Raw genomic sequence first — 22,284 nt, forward strand, 5'->3', positions numbered from 1 at the left:
TTTATTTGAAATAGTTTTTGGGACCTATTTTCTATTTTCAAAATACAAAATACTTTATAGTAGGTAATTTAGGTAGGAGTTACAATCTCTTCTGATGTTATAATACTTACAATCCTGGCAATTCTCTAATTATTTTAACATGGAAACTGTTGAATATGTTTAGTAACGTCGCACATGAACACAAGAGTAGCGAGTGGTTAAAAAAGAAGAATCTTGAGTGTTGCGAGGGTTTCAAGGCACGAGAGGAGAACAAACTTTTCTGCCCTGGTGAAACACAAACGTGACGTGTTTTCATTACACTGACGAGAGGTATTACCTATACTAGCTGTAAAATATTACATATCTTTTTATTTAATGCTTTTAAAAATTGGCCGTTAAAAACCATCATCCATCCATCCTTCCGGTTAATATGAGCAAACAACTAGAAATTTGCACTTTAGATAGAGGACTGATTGACACACTGTTTTCAAAGAATAAAGAGTCTTTTCAACTCGTAAATTCCGAGTAATACTTTTTAATTCAGACTAGGTATTCACTATTCAGAGTACCTTTTATCGCAAAGTATTTGTATTTTAAAAAAGTATTTTGAAAATACCTATTTCGTATTTTGTATTTTAAATATAAATTCAAAAACTATTTTGTTTTTTGCACTTGAAATAATATCAAGGAAGTATTTGCACTTTGTATTTAAATACTTTTTATTAAGTATTTTTCACATCTCTGATTATCATTTTGATTTTGACCAATAAAGTTAATTTATAATTAATCTAATTTCATTCCCTTCTATTCGTGTTTCATTACCTTCCCTTGGTTTTTCATTTCCATCTGTGCCTTCATTACATTCTTTATTCGTTTTGTAAAAGTATAACTAGTATTTAGGTGCTATTCTTAAAATAATATACACAATACGTATACACATTCACAATATCAAAAACTTCAAAATAAAAAAAAACTCAAAAAAAGTGGCAAATCGGCACGAAACGGTAGAACGACCCTTGTTATATCGTCGCCTAGTAGTACCCCTAGTACAATCTTTGTTTAGTTTGTGGCAAGGTCGATCTGTTTAAGATGTCCGGTAATATGTATTTATTTTATTTATTTATTAAATACTTCTACGCAATTCCATCGATTTTATTTCACAGTGAAAAAACCGGCCAACCGGTTACGTAGGGTGCCGTAGTAGTTGCCTGTCTGTTACAATTACAATAAACTCACGCGCGCCAATTTTTCGATATTTCGATGCAAATATCGTCGTAAGCCCCTACTAAGAGTACTAAGTACTCCCAGGAGGTGTGGATACATTCTGGGAGCCTTGGCAGATTTTACCTTGGATTGACAAAACCACTCTGTGAATTCTGTTTATAGGAGAATATGATTCATTTTTAGTTTAGGGTGGCCAGTTATTACTGTTATTAGCCGGTGGCCAGTTACTGGAATGTATTTAATGTATTGTATTGAGCTAGTAATATCTATATTATTTAAAATATAGTAATAAAGTCTGTGCGAAAAGAGAAGAGACGTGGAATGTCCATACATTTATTTGACTTTATTACTATATTTTAAATAATATAGATATTACTAGCTGTTGCCCGCGACATCGTTCGCGTGGATTTGTATGTTGGTGGTAATATATTCTACATGAGCATAGAAGACTATGCTGCAAAAGATAGCAGTCTTCTTCTTCTTTATTTGCCATGCCCTAACTAACCGATGAAATTTCAAGCCCCGAACTGAGAAAAAAATGTTATCGATAGAATCCCTCTCCATCCCTTTAGGAGATTATCAAGTCCACTACCTAACTATTTAAACATAAATTTCACCACCTTGAGGGTTGAATTTTCAAATCGCTGGAATAAATCTTCTTGTATTCTAATAATATGCCTTTATACAAAAATTCAAGCCCCACACTCACAAAAATGTTTGATCTCCATACAAACTTTGAACCCCTTTTTCACCACCTTGACAGATTAATTTTCAAAAACGCTGAAAATAGTTTTCTTCTCTTTTAATAAAATATTTTTTTCCTAAATTTCAAGCTCCTCGCTCAAAATAAAACTTGAACCCCATACAAACTTTCATCTATATAATTTGATTTCACATATATAATTTAATTTGGTACCAATACCAAGTTACTAGTTACCTATAAGTTATACTAATAGTGATAGTAACTCACACTTAAGTTCAAATTCCAATGTGCAGCCAACGGGCTTACACTATGTGAGAGAGAAGAAACTTTGTTTTCTTCCAAATTAGTAAATTGTATTTAATATAAATGAATTAGTCTGGGCCCTTAGGATGTGTAGTTACACAAAAAATCGGTTTTCCTGAAAACGTTAAAAAAAATTACCTATTGAGTCAAGGAAGTATACCTAAAAAAAGGGGTTTTTTCCATAAGTTTGCCCAAATAATATAAAATAAGTTGCTAACTTGAGCATACACCTTGTGGGACTTATATTATGTCTTAGACATAGTGTTACATTGTCCTCCACTCTTTAGCGGCCCACATATTTTGCACTTCCTAAATTTTGTGACTTCCCATGCCCGCCTTCAGCGGCATGCCTTGTAGCTAGAGACCCTTATGTAAATAAATCGCATACTTTCTATCTGGCCTTATTAATAATAATATACCTGCCAAATTCCCAGAATTAGCTTGAACTTTACTGTGAGCATATTTAGGCACATAATTTTTAATATTGCTAACTACCTATTTTAATAATAGCTTACATACCTGTGAAATTCCCATTTTTTATTCACTATGATAATGGCGCCTGAAGATTCGGCTTCTTTGAGCCAGTGCTCCAGTATTAATAAATAATAATAAATAAATAAATAAATAATTACTGGGGGACATCTTACACAGATCAAGTTAGCCCCAAACTAAGCAAAGTTGTACTATGGGTGCTAGGCGACGATAGACATACTTATACATAGATAAATACATACCTACTTACATATATACATAGAAAACACCCATGACTCAAGAACAAATATTTGTGTTCACCACATCAAATAAATGCCCTTACCAGGATTCCGATCCCGGACCATCGGTTTCACAGGCAGGGTCACTACCTACTAGGCCAGACTGGTTAGAGTACTAGACAGCCAGGATAGTGATTGATCGAACGTTGAGAAGGTATGTAAACATAAGTATTATATTATTATTCCAGTAAATGTTATTTTGTCGAAAAAATGGCATTTGTATAGTATTTTTCATACTCGATGGGAGTTTGAAAAATACTATAGTTGATAGGTCATGTAGAGTGTTCCCTGTATAAGCATCTAGGTAGCCTCGCTACAATATTTAGAGGTAGGTACTTACTTGTTCACTCCAATCGTCCTTGTGTAATATTGCTGCGTTCAATATAGCCTCCTGTGTGGAACATTTTTTTATTTCGCTGACAATGATTCTGTCTTGAATACGGCGTTTGAGCTGAGCCTGTTTAAACTCCTCGTTGGCAGCTTCGTTGCAAAAAAGACAAAAGTTTTGAAAATCAAAACCTTTATCATCGTCACTTGGGCTTGGCTGTGCAACTGATGCCTCCACCTCCATTCGTCTTTTGTGTGCCGATATAGCCTTCGACTCTATGTATAGTAATCTACACTTTTTGTGGAATCGTAGCTCCTCCTTCCCATAGAAATCTTTATCTTTCCCATCATTTCTTTCTTTGCTCGCAGCTATTAGCCGCTCAATTCCTCGTTTTTTCACTGTTACTAAGTCACTACAAATAATCAGTCCACATAACAAACACTTTTCACTCATTTTGAAGTCATAATGACTTATTAATTTCACGTAACTAATTTAATTTATGTCCACTGTAATAAGTAAACAAACAAATGAATGATATTGATAAGAAAAGACAAACGTCAAACAGCGCTGCGCGGGCATTGCGCGGGCGGTGGGCCGAAGTAGGCTATGATCTATGATAGGCTCCCGCGCGCCGCGCCGGCACTTTGACGTACCAGCGCGGCGTCTGTATGAATTTCGCGCCTTTTTAAATAGATTTTACTATTACAATGCAAGCTACACACAGAAATTTCTTACTTTCCATAATATGGCTGCGTATATTATTTTATAGTAATAAACTTGTTTTTACAGACTCTAATTCAATATTTGATCTCATAGGACAAAAAACGCATATTAATTCTAAAGCATATATCTTATTCTTCTTACTTTTTAGCTTACCTATTAACTTAAGAATTTAGATATGTTGTTGTTGATTTATTAAACTTTAATTCAATATCGACAAAATAATAAGCTAATTGTAGTTTGACAAAGAAGCACGTTAAAAAAAATTCTAATAATTTTACATTATAAAGCGTCATACATATTATAAACGATGGAACTTAAACATTGCACTTTAATTCAATATTAAAAAATCATTACTAAAAATATATAAATACCTAATTCATATCTAACGCTCGTTCTAACTTTTCGTCATATTTTACAAATATGCTTAAAAATATGTCCCATGTCAGATAAGTATCACTTTTTCATCTTTAGAATTATCAAAACTTTTAGTGCAAAAATCCGGTCCCACTATTGGTCTATTATCGCTATCGTCGAGGAATGCCCTGTGGGTCGATGATTATTTTAATTTTTAACGTTATAAATATCGCGCGGTATCTATGAAGACATGTGTACAAATTTTATTTCTAAGGTCAACTTTAAAGTTTAGTGTAATATCAAACTATGTTTGTGGTTTAGGTTTTGTAAGTCTCTGATTCAACTCTGCGTGTCACCATGTTTTGACAGAGCCGGTTCATTGGTGTACTGTTTATTACGAAACGACCAACTATTTTTGATTAAGCTTTAATATCCACTAACTACCCCGAAACCTATCAAGATAACAGCATTAAAAAATAAATAAAGATTCAGTACAGAATGCTATGGAATGGAAGGCATAGTTTAAGGCCTCTGGGCGGATAGAGTAATAGGTATCTCCTATTTTACCATAATGTCAATGTGGGGACTGGTGAAGACCGCCTTAGAACAACTCTCGTGTTTGTATACGTACTTTGCTAAGACCCAGATAGAAAGGAAGAGCTTCGCACCTTCTACTCTACCGACCTTCTGTTAATGGAGTATGTGTACAAACACAAGAGTTAGAAGCGAGGAAAGAGCTAGTAAACAGTCTTCCCTGATAGGCGGTCTTATCCATATTTATCTTATTTACTTGTCTTTAGCTGTGTAGTTTGACTGGTAAAAAATGCCAAAAACATTATTTTATGTGGGAATAGGATACACTCACTCTTGAAGGGGTCGACTTTAATCTCCTCTCTCACACGCAGCGCCTCCGCAATGTCCTTGCGCTTGACGCACTGGATGCCGAGATTGCTGAACTGCACGATGGAGTTGTCCGCGTTGCACTCCACGGTGCACACGCCGCGGTTGCACAGCGGCTCGCGGCCCACCAGGTTGTGAGGATGCGGCCTGAGGAATCACCAGAACGATATACGTACACAGGAACAGATAACGTAACGATAGTAGTTTTTCACTGCTTTTTGAAGTGTTTAGGTAGTCAAATCGTTATTTGAAATGATTACTGGTAAATTCCCCCATCTTACTCGGATCTGCATCAGTAAGTTTCCGTTTTGACGCTGCACTAGTCCGAAATCGCAGTTGTTCAGTTTATATCACCACCAAAATAGAATATCATTCGTCTAATAAAGCTCAAACACAACGACAGCGCGTCATTCGTAATCCAGGCCAGATGTCTAGCATTTGTGTTGTTAACTTCGATTCATCTCAAAAATTTAAATCTTTATATTATGTAGCTTTAATTAAGCTCAGCTTACCTGTAAGGCTTGTCCCTGGTGACACACGACACAAGCACGACAAATCGCCCCGTGTAGCCGACCACTTCGATGGTGGGGTATGTTTTCTTCTCCGGCGTACTGTGCACGCCGGGAATGGAGCCTGCTGACCGGCCTTCACACTCATATCGAAACCTGGTGACAATATAAATTAAGTTAGAATTATAAGTGGCGTTATTCATAAACGTATGTCAAATATAACATGCCGTTGGTAAACGTTTGTTATTCATATCTGTCATTGAGAGATTTTTGATTATTATTTATAAAAAGAAAAAAACTGGGATTTGTTGTTTTATTAATAAGGGGGCAGGCTTATTTTTATATTGCACTTAATACCCTGCCCCGTGTATCATAGAACGTATTAATTAACAGCGCGGTTCATCGTCATTATTCTCACTATGACCTTTACAATGGACGGAAAGACAATGCGCAATTTATTAAACGCAAATTCATCAACAGTTACATTTTTTGTTTACTCAAGAAGTCGATTGCATATTTACAACTTGTCGATTGCATATTTTACTAAGTCTCATATCATCTCTTGTCGATTGCATATTTTACTAAGTCTCATATCATCTCTTGTCGATTGCATATTTTACTAAGTCTCGTATCATCTCTTGTCGATTGCATATTTTACTAAGTCTCATATCATCTCCTGTCGATTGCATATTTTACTAAGTCTCATATCATCTCTTGTCGATTGCATATTTTACTAAGTCTCATATCATCTCTTGCCGATTGCATATTTTACTAAGTCTCATATCATCTCTTGTCGATTGCATATTTTACTAAGTATCATATCATCTCTTGTCAATTGCATATTTTACTAAGTATCATATCATCTCTTGTCGATTGCATATTTTACTAAGTATCATATCATCTCTTGTCAATTGCATATTTTACTAAGTATCATATCATCTCTTGTCGATTGCATATTTTACTAAGTCTCATATCATCTCCTGCCGATTGCATATTTTACCAAGTCTCATATCATCTCTTGTCGATTGCATATTTTACTAAGTCTCATATCATCTCTTATCGCATTGCATATTTTACTCTTGAGAACAATAAAGTGGTAAACTTTTACTGGCACTTTAAAGTTGCAGATGAATGTGACGCGAAAGTGCTGAGTCCTAACTGATTCAGAAGAATTACCTAGTGAAAGTTTAACCTGGAAGTAATAATAAATATGTACTCGTGCTGTTTTTACTCGACTGGCAAATCAAGAAAACAAGGAGTGTATGTTTTCAGGATTAACGATTGAACAAAGGAAACGTTAAGTATTATTAGTCACAACAAAATTGCTAATGATCATTTAAATCGTACAGTTCTAGTAGAAACAGATATTCTGTTACGATACGTTACGTTCTTTTGTTGGAAAAATACTCTTAACTACTTACTATTCTATTCGTACTATGGTACAAAGTCCTGACAAGTCAAAACTGTAGTAAACATACATTCATCGGCAGAGTGAGATAGCCGGGCCAATAATTACCAGCCATTGACAGAAGCCTTTATTACCGCCATTACAGGCAAATTATCGCTTTTTCTATCGCCTGCCTTCCGATACTTCCTATATTTTTCCTGTTTGCTAGCTTAATACTCGCAGCATGGCTCACGCATAGCAATAGTCATTTTTAGAGTTCCGTAGTCAACTCGCCATGTCCGTCAAAATTTTTATAATCGCTCTGAGAGAAAATAAAAATGTGTCCCCCCCCCCCCATCTAATTTTTTAACCGTGGGTCCAAAAACTATGAAAAAAAATATTGAGTAAGTAAAGCTTATATTCCTTTTTTTTTTAGCATTAGAAAGAACTTGAAAGAAGGTAAGCGATCTTGACATGTCTTTTAATTGAAAAACGCTTTTCAAAAATCAGTAACTATTACTTATGAAAGCAGAAGAATATAAATGATCGTATTAAATTCATAATTGTTACATATTGGCCGTAACTTATTTTTAAAATGTGTTTTTCAATTAAAAGACACATCAAGATTGTTTACCTTATTTCTAATGCTAAAAAAACGAACGTAAAGACTTTCGTTCGTAAACCTTATTGCAACGAGATAAGGCCTGAAGTGTGTTGCCGTTAATACGACTCATTGAGACTTGAGCCCACATCGGTTCGATACGCCTTACCATCGTGTTCCCAATTTTATTAAGCAACGTTGGAAAATCATGAAGATAAAATAATTGTGAACCTTAGGTTTAGGTACTCGTATTAGGTATGTAAATTAGTATTATACTACTAACACTTAAACATGGCTCTATTTGTCGTACTCTAGGTCGTGTACGTTTACAATCCGTCATTTTTGAACGTTTATATATTTAAATATTGCGCGAATATTTATTTTGTAACTAAACACTAATCTTGCAAATGATAATACCGATGTACGAATGGGGGAAAAAATAATGACAACTTTTGGATTACAATTTTGCTACATTGGATAAGGGATTGGGGGGTTGGGGTCATTATTTGTATTTTACACCAATTTAAGTAAGAAAGTTCACGTGGTCTGTGCGTAGACTGCGTATTAGCTGCGTATGTAGGGCATGTTACCTACCAGATTCCATACGATGAAATGTTTACCAAAAGCACAGAATAAGTAATAGTATGTATTATCATACCAAAAGTCAGTCACCACAGCTGGCGGTATCGGTAGGTCAGATAAACATGGCGTCCAGCTAGGCTATGTAGCCAGAGTATACGTATTGCTTAATTTTAGATTAGATTTATATATTTTTAATTCCGATATTACTTCAAAATGCTTTTTGTAACCAGTGCGAATCCGATCAATGGGTACCGATGCGAAGTCGTAAAATTAAACGTCAAGCCTCAGCCATCTGGAACCGATCTACCACTTTTAAGCTAACAAACGAACATTATAGTCCAATAAAATCTTGTTAAAACAATATATTTCAATCAGAAATACATTTTTCGTTTACTTTTATGCGTTACACGTTCCTATATATGTCGTAGGCCGATCGTACGATCAGGCAGATCGTAATGTTCCTGTGTAATGTTTTGACGATAGTCACATCAAACCAATATATAGGCTGTCAAAGTCAGGGACCGGCCCGCTATCCCTTACAGAGGGTTTTGTAAGGGTTTTGCATAAGGCTTAACTCACCATACCCTTTGCCAGACGAAACCCTTTCATTTTGCTTTTAAAGCCCTTATATAAAGCTAACCCATTTGAGTAATCGGTAGCCTAATACCCTTACAAAACCCTTATCATCCGCTTACCAACACCTTGCATATCGCTTATAAGGGTTAGCCTTATAAAGGGCTTCCCTTTTAGCATATAAGCTTGCTAATTTAAATCATCTACCTTGTTCATAAAGCACACATTACTTCGAATCTGAGCGATCGCCGGCGGCGTGACTAGCGTAGATATATACTAATCCTGTCTCTTTCACGCAAGGCTGAACTACGACATTACTAAAGGGAAAGTTTTATAAAAAGCGCTTAATGATAAGGGTAACCCTTATTAAGGGATTGCAAGGCATATAGATAAGCTTTTCGGTAAGGGGTAGTCAAATGATTGGGCTTGCAGTTCAAACTGGAAAGTCTTTCAATGTGTTAGCCGTGTTTAAGGGACGCCCATTGAAAGGCTTTTATCGCGAAAAGGGTCCCTGTCCCTGGTCCCTGGTCAAAGTCGTATCATATCATAACAATATCAAAACTTTAACCAATTGATAAATCTGAACCTGCCTCCAAGTCTAAAAGGAATTGTGAAAGTAGCTAAGATAGCCGGAAAGTGAGCGAACAGTTTAGTAACAGTTATGCCAATATTTGTATTGAATGATTCCGTACGCTGGGTAGGTACATACCTAAATAAACGTACCTACCTGTGTTGTTCATTTATCACCATTTATCTTTAACGCTTTATAAAACCAAGTCCCCCGTCGCGACTGTCTGTTTGTGTGTATATTATATTCGCGATAAACTCAAAAACTACTGAACGGATTTACATGCGGTTTTCACCTATAATTATCAAAAGAGCGATTCATGACGAAGGTTTAGGTGTATAATTTGTTAAGATTTTGTGTAACCCGTGCGGAGCCGGGGCGGGTCGCTAGTGTTTTACTTACACGATTAGACTTAATATTTTCGAGACGTTAGCATTAACGCTTATCAATAATACAACTTCATTGTACGGCTATAGGGAACTGTTACGTTAGTAGGTACTTACTACATCAAAAGTAAGAATAATACCAGATAATACCATATTGATAAACTAAATGATCTTGTTATAAGTCGTGACATAGTGTCACGTATAAGTAATTATACCAATAGGCATATTGGAGCACCGACTTTCAGTGTGCCTTTCTTTACTACACTCAGTCTCAATGACGCCGCTGACATAATCGCCTCTGAAATATCCGAGACGTGAAATAGTTGTGTGACGGCAGGGGTATAAATACTGCGGAGACGTCACTGAGGGACGTCGCGTCTAGTCCGTCGACAAACGCGCGGCACTGATGAATGCGCGAGCGGCGAACGCGTCACGCCTACTGATAAAACATGACACGTAATCCTTTATAACTTCCTCGTGAGATTTGTCATTTCAATAAAGAGCATTCCAAACAGGCCCCGTAGACAACATGCCAATCGCTATCGCTCCGTACGCAACGCCACTGTCACTGTCACACTAATATGGAAGAGCGATAGACAGACACAAAGCGATTCGATGGCAAGGCGAAACGCAAGCGATTGTCACCTTGGCTAGGCCGCCTGGAGCCGCTTTAATAGTTATTTGTTTTACAAGGGGACAAAGTTGTTGTTTAACCGCTCGTGCTAATATTGATACCCGAGTAATCGAAAGATTCCAAAATTGAACCACGAGCGTAGCGAGTGGTTCAAGAAGTGGAATCTTGAGCGTTGCGAGGGTTTCAAAGCACGAGGGTTAAACAAATTTTGCCACCGAGTGAAACACATGCAACATTTTTCACCACACCAACGCAAGAAAAATACCAACTGTAAAACATCAAACAAAATGAAATCAAATCAAATCCAAATAAATGTTATTAAATATTTATCATCCAAAATCATCATTTAAAAGTCCATTCTATCAGCCAACATGAGCAAACAACTCAAAATTTGCATAATATTACTCTGCCTCACATGTGGATAAAATGCAACTTTCTTATCAGTTTTTGAAGTGCAAAGTAAGCCTTTCCGAGCTGGTGTGGTGAAAATACATTTAATCTTACTTAAAGTGTTGGGTTAAGTTAATTAAACCTAATTATGGGAAAATACAAAAATTGTACGCTCTATCGTTGTTTGTGCCTTATGTAATAGCAAAATAAATGAAAAACGATATTTAAAATGTGCATGTGCATTTAATAATATGTTACATATGTACTGATAATTGATTGACCGAAGCGTAGCGAAGGTCTATATACGTTTTGACTCGGGCATTTTGCTTTTGTATGTCCGGATATTCTCCTCTACGGGTCGCAATTCTTAACCGATTCTCGTGAAATTTTGTAACCGAATTCTATGATTCGATAAAAAAAAATTGTCGAGACAGTTTTTGGAATTTTTTTAAAATGTAAAGGTTGTGATAGCTCGCGCTTAAACAAATAGCCGTATCGGTATCATAAGAGTGTATTCTTTTTGAGACATGTTTACAGATTAAATGGCCAAAATTTCAGAAAAAATATTTCGCTGGTTTTGGAGGTATTACGATATTTTAGTTTGTATGTCCGGATGTTCTCCTCTACAGGTCGCAATTATGAACCGATTCTCGTGAAATTTTGTAACCGAATTCTATGATTCGATAAAAAAAAATTGTCGAGCCGGTTTTTGGATTTTTTTTAAAATAGAAAAGTTGTGACAGCTCGCGATTAAACAAATAGTCGTATCGGTATCGTAAGAGTGTATTCTTTTTGAGACATGTTTACAGATTAAATGGCCAAAAATTCAGAAAAAATATTTCGCTGGTTTTGGAGGTATTACGATATTTTAGTTTGTATGTCCGGATGTTCTCCTCTACAGGTCGCAATTATTAACCGATTCTCGTGAAATTTTGTAACCGAATTCTATGATTCGATAAAAAAAATTTGTCGAGCCGGTTTTTGGATTTTTTTTTTAAATGGAAAGGTTGTGATAGCTCGCGCTTAAACAAATAGTCGTATCGGTATCATAAGAGTGTATTCTTTTTGAGACATGTTTACAGATTAAATGGCCAAAAATTCAGAAAAAATATTTCGCTGGTTTTGGAGGTATTACGATATTTTAGTTTGTATGTCCGGATGTTCTCCTCTACAGGTCGCAATTATTAACCGATTCTCGTGAAATTTTGTAACCGAATTCTATGATTCGATAAAAAAAAATTGTCGAGCCGGTTTTTGGAATTTTTTTAAAATAGAAAAGTTGTGACAGCTCGCGCTTAAACAAATAGTCGTATCGGTATCATAAGAGTGTATTCTTTTTGAGACATGTTTACAGATTAAATGGCCAAAAATTCAGAAAAAATATTTCGCTGGTTTTGGAGGTATTAACATATTTTAGTTTGTATGTCCGGATGTTCTCCTCTACAGGTCGCAATTATTAACCGATTCTCGTGAAATGTTGTAACCGAATTCTATGATTCGATAAAAAAAATTTGTCGAGCCGGTTTTTGGATTTTTTTTTAAATGGAAAAGTTGTGACAGCTCGCGCTTAAACAAATAGTCGTATCGGTATCATAAGAGTGTATTCTTTTTGAGACATGTTTACAGATTAAATGGCCAAAAATGCAGAAATTTTATTTCGCTGGCTTTGGAGGTAATAATATATTTTTCACCTCAGCAGCTCGAACAAGGGTACTTTGCTTCTTAAAAACAGTGAGCAAAATGCGATTTTGCTCACTGAGTGAGACAAAATGACATTCAAGTGACCTTCATAGTCAAATGTCATTTCAACATGCGGGGTCTAATACAAGTTCGAAATACTTGGGTTCCATTATCTCTGTCCCTTTCACACTGTTAGCAAAAAGAAACAGACAAAAAAAAGTTCAAACTACATTCAACGGTATATTGACTGTTTATAATAGACCCCCGAAAAACTTCAGAACGCATCGTTCCAAACCACGTGCGAGCATAATTATGAATTATTAATTAATAAAAATAAAGTTTAAGATTTGATAAAAACTGATAAAAACATTACATGTTAGGTATTTTATTGTACAATCAAAAGAATGAACTCAAAAAATACACAGATTATCACGGAAAATTAATTATTCTACTTTTAAGACTTTCTACTATAGTGGACAAATAGTACGTATCCGCAATTCGGACCGTATCTTACGAAGTTTTTTTTTTTACAAAAAAAAGTTGATGTTTGAAGTATCAGTTGATGTTCGTTAATTCCATATTATTTTACTGAAATTAGTATTACGTTTTGTTTTTGTGTTCGATTGCGGTAATTAAACTTAATTGTTAGTACATATATCTTAAGAAAATATGAGTGCATAGGTATTAAGTGACGAAGAAGGATTACATTTTTCAAGTTGTCTAATTGGTATGTTCTCACTGCACTGGTGAAAAATTTTGTGTACTACACGAGATCAAAGTTATTTACATCTCGTGCGCTTTTGAGTCCCTTACTACGCTCAAGATTCTAAATTAGATTCACTCGCTACGCTCGTGAATCTATTATAGAATCTTTCGCTTGCACGGGACTCAAATTAAGCACTCGAAGAAATATCAAACTTTGATCTCTTGTTGTACAAATAACTATAGTTTTTACTTGAGAATGAGTAGCTAAATTTCGTCACCTTTTGTAAGAACCATCATGGTGTATTTTGCAAACGTTCGCTTTTTTTGTTTGCACAGAAGGTCTGGGTTCGATCCCCAGTAATTATATGCTGGGATATAACTTTCTGTATTTTTTTTATACTTTTCGTATTGTTTTTTTTTTTATTTACTATATTGTCATCGTGCCCAATAAGATATGCTCGCGAGGTCTACAGCTCACAGAGTCACTAGTATTTTCATTTATCACTGACGTCACTTGTAAAATTCTATATTATTTAATTTAAAAATTGTTCGTAACTTTTCTGCCAAAGTATCTTTAGGTATTTAAATAAAAGTAAACAAACATTTGAGGGTAGATTTTGTTTACTTTTATTTAAATACATAAAGTTACAGAGTATAGGCAGGTATAGGTAAGTGACATATGTATAAAAACCGACTTTGTTAATAAGTAGATAAAAGGCAATGAAACACGTCATGTTATTGTATTGACTTACCGCAACGACTTGCCGGCCGGCTGCTCGATGATCCGCACGTAGGGCATCTTGGGAGCGCCGGAGGGCTGCGGCGCCGACGGCGGGGGCGCTGTCGGCTGCCGGTACATCTCGTCCACGCCGACGCCGAACGTCGGGTCCGCTATCGAGATGGCATGTACTGTGCAACGAAAAATCATCATGAGAATACCTACTTATTTAATCTAATATGTATATTAAGATTTAACACTACGAAAAGTATAAAATGGATGATTGCTGAGTCGCGTTTTAACAAGTGTGGTTGTTGGAAAGAGAGGCAACAGAGAATTATTAAATGATAGTTTTTTTTTAATTTGCATACAGCAGGTGTATTTACATACAGCTTAGCTGTTTGTTTATATTTTATTTCGACAGTACTAGTAGTAGTAACTAATACAATATATTTCGTGTTTACTAAAGCCTGACAACAGTTTATTTGCCCCTCGCCATTTTGCGGATTTTCAATGGTACTCATTTCTTTTACTGGCAACAAGTACTCTTTGACAACGAACGTTGGATGTCATCGAATGTCACTGATGTAAACAAACGGAAAATATCTACGAATATATTCAAATATAAACGGTTTTATTACAAAAATGCCAAAAATATTACCAAAGATGCGAAAAAAATTGCAGTGAATGCAATCAAATACTTACAGCTTAAAAAAGACGAAGGATTACATAGCATTCCAATAAACAATGTTTTAAAGTTGGTTGTTGACATGACCGGTATTGACATTTTATAGTGCGGTTTTATTGAACTGGTTAGTTGTTTGGTTTAAACTTTAATATTTCATTTAAGGTTTATGTAGATCGACGATAAAAATCCTATAATCGAATTGGAGACTAAACGTTTTATAATCGAGGTTGGTGGTCCTGAAAGCGACACAACATCTGATGAAAATCAGACTTCGTCAGAGTCAGAAAACGAAGAATATATAAATATTGAATATTTAGAATCCGATTTTGACGAATAGGTAAATTGAAGGAACCGAATTTTCTGTAAGCAATGTTTTGACATTATACGAGTACCTATCAACATGAAGCCAATGCCCACTACCCCGACTATACAAATGACGTACGCACATTATTGCCATACGTAAGCTGTTTGCAGCGACACTATCTCAGGGTTAAATAAACTGTTGTCAGGCTTTACCAACCAAAACCAACAAAAACTATAACTGACAGTGAGTTTTTTTAATGATAATACTCACGTATGGAGTCAATGTAACAGCAATAATAACCCATTTCACACAAACAATACATAGACACTAACCAAGAGTGGACGACGCACGGTTAACTCTTATTTGACTAAGAAGAGTCTACGGTACATAATAAAGTATTTGTCACATTTTACACTCTGCGCCACAAACGAGCCATCCAACCAGGCGATCAACATAATACTGAATCAACGATAGTAACAACAAAGTATAAAAACCATACTAGTAGTCGCTTACGACTCTCGGATAAACCGCGGGTTTTCCCCGACTACTTGAATGGGAAAATAATACAAAAACCACGTAATATTCAATACCCAGTGATCGACTGAGCGAGCCTAGTTACGTAACGTCGTAATTTGCATATTTATTTCCCATACGAATTGATGGCTTAATTATGCAAATATTTTCCAAAATTGGCGCTATAATGTCTTGAAATAGTTTTTCCCAATCCTACCACTCATTTCTGAATTTGTGATATAACTCGTTAGGCTCTACATATAATATTAACAACATTGTTGTTGGGTGAGGTACCAATACCATCTGCAATACTAGTCGTCAATATTCAGAGAGGCATCGCAGGGGCTAATGCAATTTTTCAGCGCTACAGAGACCAAGCAAAGTCGAATATAAGAAAAGAATAAGTGAATGAATGAATCTACTTAGACTACTTTTGAACACATTAGATTCCAAATTCTCTAGGTACAAAATTTCCATAAAAGAAAATATGTACTTGTTTTATAAAATAATACTTACACACTTCACTTATGTTCAGGTCGGGGGGAGCCTCTTCGTCATTGTGCGCTACACCCTGCAGGGCGTCTGTGGAGAAAACAGAGGCGTCACTGTTACTGATCTTTATTATTTATTTATGTATATTGATTTCTTGACTGTCACAATTAGCTTTCACCCAAAGGCATTTTAATTATGTACACTTGTACAATGAAAAATGTAGATGAATAGTTAATAAATTATAGTAGAAGACGATTTCTAAGTTATAGGCAGTCAAATAAGCAGACATGGTGATCTTTAGCTTCACAGTCAGGGTGCCTATTATGGAATTAGAATTTGGTGACAAAAATCTACAATCTGTTTAGTGCAGGTACGGATACCGAATACAACATCGAATGCATGCAGCTAACTGCGTTTTGCACTTGAGTTAGTAAAAAATACGAAAATATTTACCACAACAATTCGGGAACGGGAAATTAAATTTAGGAAAGTAGGTTTAGTAAGGAACACAAATGTATGGAACAGCATGCACTTAGTCTCAGGCGATGCCGCTTGGTACAATTGTTCCTTAGGTCAAACAAAGTTGATCTGGCCCGGTAGCCGGGAGATCGTACCATGCAGACCCCCCAAAAAGGGGGGGTGAAAGGGTCGGCTCCCCAGGTCAAATCTATGCTATATTCCTTCCTAGTCTTAGCAACTAGGGCAAGTTATAAATCATTTTCGTATAATTTAGGGACGGGGAATTCATTTTAGAAATAATTATTATACCTTTCCATACAAAAAAATATATTTTTGTACAAAAAATGAAAATGTTATGTAATTTTTTGTGACAATTTTGGATGTTACAATCACAGTGTGGCGATTTGCACTAAATAAAAAATTGGACGATATAGCCCATGTATTCTTTATTCAGAAAAATATCACTTTATAGTAGGCATTCATACATTTTTTTCGTAATATAAAATAATTTATAGCGAGTGGCGGTAACGATTTCCATACAAATGGAACTATGCCCAAAGTCAAAGATTAAAAATGTTTACTAAAACACTGAATTTGGCATTTTAAAAGTTTAAATATAATGTTAAAAAACGCATAGAAAAATTATGACTATACATCAGTGGACCTTATTACAAAAGGCATAAGGTCCACCGATGTACAGTTAACAGTGTGGGCGACTGTACAAATTTGTGGTTTTTATTTTTCTTCCACTATCTTTTTATTTAGTGCAAATCGCCACACTGTGATTGTAACATCCGAAATTGTCACAAAAAATTACATAACATTTTCATTTTTTGTACAAAAATATTTTCTTTTGTATAGAATGGTAGAGTCTGGCAAGCCAAAAATTGTTGACAGATATTTCGTTGTTGTATCACCAATTGTCTATGATTAAAAAAAAGCTAAAAGTCAGTTGTCGATTTATGTCATTCATTCGAATTGTTTGCGGTTTATAAGGGGTTTATTTTAAATAATATTAATAATGTCTATACTGAGTGAGGTTCGCTACTAAAACTATTATTTAAGCTCGTAAATAATTACGACAATGTGCGAAGTCGACGTGTAGCGTTGTATAACGAAAAACTGCAATGTTTACAACTCCTAAAGGAATGTAAACAGATTAGGAAGTTGGTGCTCTATAAATATGTTGATACTTAGCATTTAGCATATTTGGCATAGTACTTATGTATTTTTTTTGCTGATGGATTAATATACGGTAATATCGAGCTAGGTCTTATTTACACTACATTTCATTTTTCGCCTTGTTACAATGGTACCTATATGGTGAGAAAGTGTTAACATATGTGTTTATCGTTGACTGTACTTTATATAGTGGTAAAAAATATGTGAACTAACTTTGAGTGCACGTCAACGTATATTTAACTTATATCCTTAGGTACCTTACGTGTGCACAGAAAATCAAAAATAATTTCTAGTATCAAAACTATAATTCCTACTACACAAAGTGTGACCAGCCCAAGATTTTTTGAATTTCCCGCCAAACATTTGTGTAAAATTTCAGTTGCCAGACTCTATAATAATTATTTCGAAAATGAATTTCCCGTCCCTAAATTATACGAAAATGATACATAACTTGCCCTAGTTGCTCTGGGTTGGAAGGTCAGATGGCAGTCGCTTTCGTAAAAACTAGTGCCTACGTCAAATCATGGGATTAGTTGTCAAGCGGACCCCAGGCTCCCATGAGCCGTGGCAAAATGCCGGGATAACGCGAGGAAGAAGAGAACTTGCCCTAGTTGCTAAGTCTAGGAAGGAATACAGCATAGATTGGACCTGGGGAGCCGAACCTTTCACCCCCCCTTTTTGGGGGGTCTGCATGGTACGATCTCCCGGCTACCGGGGAGCTTTGTTTGACCTAAGGAACAAGCGGTATTGCCTGAGACTAAAGTGCATGCTACTTAAATGACCTTACTCAACCTACTATTAAATGTCGAATGAAGTACAGATTTCACATAAGCCAAGACGCTGAATGATTTGACGAGGTCAACCGGGAGTCCAGTTCGATCAGTGAGTGCAATTAGGCAGTGCAACTCTACGGTAAATACTAAATACTGAGGTAAATACTTAAGGTTAATAGCAAACAGTTTTAACATCAATAATATCTAGAAGCGGAAGATCTCTAAGGCAAAAATATAACCCACGCACACCGGGCATGCATTGCAAAAAGGTCAACAAACTTGCTACTAAATGTTTGTCTGAAATTAGTTCTCAAAGACTTATGTATGTAATGTATACGGGTGGCTAAAAAATAACTACATTCCCGTTGCCATGGAGGTTTTGGGATTATAAAAAAAATTGGCTATTTCATACATTTTGACTGGTCCATTTTCTTTGGGAGGGTACATTTTTTTTCGCGATTTCGGGTTTGGTCCCATAGTAATAGCTGCTCAGTATAATCCCAAAACCTCCCTGGCAACGGGAATGCACTTATTTTTAGTCACCGAATATAATATTGCCTACTGTACTTTTCGTGTCGAAAGCATTAGACTTGTCAAAATGAATCAATCAGCCCTAGAGACAAATTTCGAGAGGTTTACTAGAGTTAGAGTTAGACCAAGCTAAGTTGGCAGCGATTTTGAAAGCCCAGAAGTTCTATGAAATTATGACTTTTAAATAACACTTGCACCGTCTCGTTTTAGGCTACAAAATGGCAGACTCAGTAGATATGTTGTACTTAAGAAACCAACGAGGAATTTTCTTTTAATGTCATTGTTCATCAAGTAATGGAGTCGTGACGTCACCGTACTTTGAGATTATTAAAATTACACTTTCATGGTCTGGGCAATCAAAACTTAGGTTGGTCTAACTCTATAAATAAGCTTATTGACTGAATTGAAAATACGTCTACGTATTGATAGGGTTTTTGACTGAGTTTTCTATGGGCTTAATTTTATAGATCAGCATTTCCCAAACTATGGGTCGAGCGAAAATTGAGTGGGCCCTGAAACTACTAGGGCATCTGAGCGTTACCAATAATATTTAACGCCCTCTTTTTAAGACGGCCAAGAGGTGGGTCCCGAATTTGGCATTTTGTTAGGTTGTTCGGAGCCCAGACAACTTTGGGAACCACTGTTATAGATAGATATATATCTTCAGGTTTTCACCCATATCCGTGATGTGATCCCTGATAATGTTATCAAACTAGTGTCTCTGGTTGTGAGGAAATAGTGTGGTAACACTGCAAAGAAAAAAAATGAGGTAAGTAATTAAAAATGTTACCACAGTTAATTTACATTTACAAGCCGTAGGCATAAGTAAGATAAATAGATGAATCTATTTATCTATTGTTGAGTGAAACGCAATCAAATGCAGAACCAGGATAAATTGTAACCCCCTTATTCATAAAACTTTACGGGCCTGATTTAGTTAAATTATGTTTTATCCCATTCTTACAAATACTTAAGTCAAAATGACAGATAAAACCGGACAAGTGCGAGTCGGACTCGCCCACCGAGTGTTCCGTACTTTTTAGTATTTGTTGTTATAGCGGCAACATAAATACATCATCTGTGAAAATTTCAACTAGCTATCACGGTTCATGAGATGCAATCTGGTGACAGACAGACGGACAGTGGAGTCTTAGTATAGTCGTACGGTTTTGAAATGTCCGGATCCACTTGAGAGATTACCTGCCGTTGAATGGCGTTGTTTTCTTTCGTTAAATCAAACCGCTAATTACGTGTGCAAAATAAAAAGCAATAACAACAAAAGATTCCATACAGATAACAACTTTACCACTTAAAGGTCTTAAGGATTGAGTTAGAATTAGAATAGCAGGTACTCGATACCTATAGGACCTTTTGGAATTTAGAGCCGTGGTCGCCCACGGTGTTTGTTTCATGTTTTCATTTCCAAAAGGTTATATATCGATATATATCGAGTACTCGCTATTGTATTCTAACTCTATTCTTTAAGTGGTAAAGTTGTTATCTGTATGGAATCTTTTGTTTTTATTGCTTTTTATGTTGCACACGTAATTAGCGGTTTGGTTTAACAAAAGAAAACAATGACATTCAACGGCAGGTAATCTCTCAAGTGGATTCGGACATTTTAAAACCGTACGACTATAATAGGGTCCCGTTTTTACCCTTTCGGTACGGATCCCTAACAAACGATTCATAGCTAATTGAGGCCAGTAATGCGTTTATAAATAACGCCATGTTAAGACGCAGCATATACTTTATAAATACATATACGTAATATAATGTTTGTAAACAAATCGTGTCGGTACTTACTAGTTATGGTCATTTAACAAGATACCGGTTAGTTTGGACGTTAGTGCCAGGGACACCGTGTTTGTTTACGTTATAAAAAAAGCCATCTTTGTCCGTACAAAAGGGCGCGAAATTGAAAATGTTTATAGGAGATCAATCTTTCGCGCCTACATTTCTCAAATTTGCGGCCTTTTTCTACTGACAAAGCTGACTTGCCAGAGTATATAGGTACCTAGTAGGTAAATAGTAGGCAGGTATGACTGCATGACTCCACTACACACATACAGTCAGCAGCAGAAGTTGCTAAGCGGGCCAGGTGTTCAAAATGATCTTGACGCGACTTTATTATTAAGAAAGAGAATAAGAGCGTGTCAAGGTAATTTTGAACACCTCGAGCGCTTAGCAACTTCTGCTGCTGACTGTATGTACCTACACTTACTGCTAACTGATGAAGAAATTTTAGGTTTTTTTTTTATTTTACAATATTTCATAACTTGCTTACTTAGTTATTTCAGGGAAACTAATAACGAAATATGGGATGTTATTATGAGTACGGTCATTGACTTATATATGACATATAAGCCACCCTGTATTAAGTCAATGGTATGGTAGGGATATTATTTCCTGATTTATGGATTTTTTATAAATACTTAAGTACATTAAGTATGCCTTGTATGCCTTGTGGCGTCTCCCTAAGCCAAGTAGCGCTATCTCATGGCTCCTCTACACGATGGGCCAACGCCGGCCACTTCAAGGGACGCATTTATGCGTTAGAGGGAGCAAGTGATATTGCTATCTCATTCTACCGCATGGCTGCGTCCCTTGGAGTGGCCGACGTTGGCCCATCGTGTAGAGGAGCCATCAAACTTCAGCTCGTACCAATGAGTTTTTTATAATAACTTTAACAAGTAAGCAAGGCAGGTCAGCAGGCCCCAATTTCACCACGGTGACAGGTGCGACAATTGTAAAATCACTGTTGCTGACGTCACAGGCATCCATGGGCTACGGTTACCGCTTAACATCGGGCGGGCCGTATTCCTGTTTGCCACCATCATTGTATTATTTAAAAAAACTTTATTATATCGGAAAAAAAAACAGATATTTCTTTTGCGAAGTTTCTGACAATTGTCAAGATTTAGAAGAATTGTAGGTAATTCTTGACAGGTAATGAGTTATATGTCGGAATTTCGTGACAATTGTAGTGTTTCTTGTGACAATTGTCATAAACTTAGCAAGAGAAATATCTGCTTTTTTCCGATATAATAAAGTTTTTTTTAATAAAACAATGATGGTGGCAAACAGGAATACGGCCCGGCCGATGGTAAGCGGTAACCGTAGCCCATGGATGCCTGTGACGTCAGCAACAGTGATGTTTTACAATAGGCCTGTTGCAAGTAACAAAGAATCATGGAAATAATGGTTTCAACGAAACATATATGTTAATATGATTCTAAAAAATGGCCCAATCTCAGTATAAACTGAAGGATTATTAATATATTCAATAAAATAAAAGTGCAAAATTCTCCAATCGGCCATTTTT

General features: G+C 36.0%; 1 protein-coding gene across 3 annotated transcripts in view; it reads right to left on the reverse strand.

Moving 5' to 3' along the window:
• The window catches only part of LOC134794991 (embryonic polarity protein dorsal-like), a 65,106-nt gene that overhangs the window by 37,427 nt on the left and 5,395 nt on the right, over positions 1-22,284 (reverse strand). For all 3 annotated transcript variants that reach the window (XM_063766864.1, XM_063766860.1, XM_063766853.1), the window contains exons 2-5: positions 16,039-16,104; positions 14,052-14,208; positions 5,797-5,949; positions 5,250-5,431 (exon numbers count right to left, since the gene is read on the reverse strand). In XM_063766864.1, coding sequence (XP_063622934.1) covers positions 5,250-5,431; positions 5,797-5,949; positions 14,052-14,208; positions 16,039-16,104 — 558 coding nt within the window. The remainder of the gene's footprint in view (positions 1-5,249; positions 5,432-5,796; positions 5,950-14,051; positions 14,209-16,038; positions 16,105-22,284) is intronic.

The sequence above is a fragment of the Cydia splendana genome, chromosome 1, assembly GCF_910591565.1.
Source record: "Cydia splendana chromosome 1, ilCydSple1.2, whole genome shotgun sequence".
In the NCBI taxonomy this organism is placed as follows: domain Eukaryota; kingdom Metazoa; phylum Arthropoda; class Insecta; order Lepidoptera; family Tortricidae; genus Cydia; species Cydia splendana.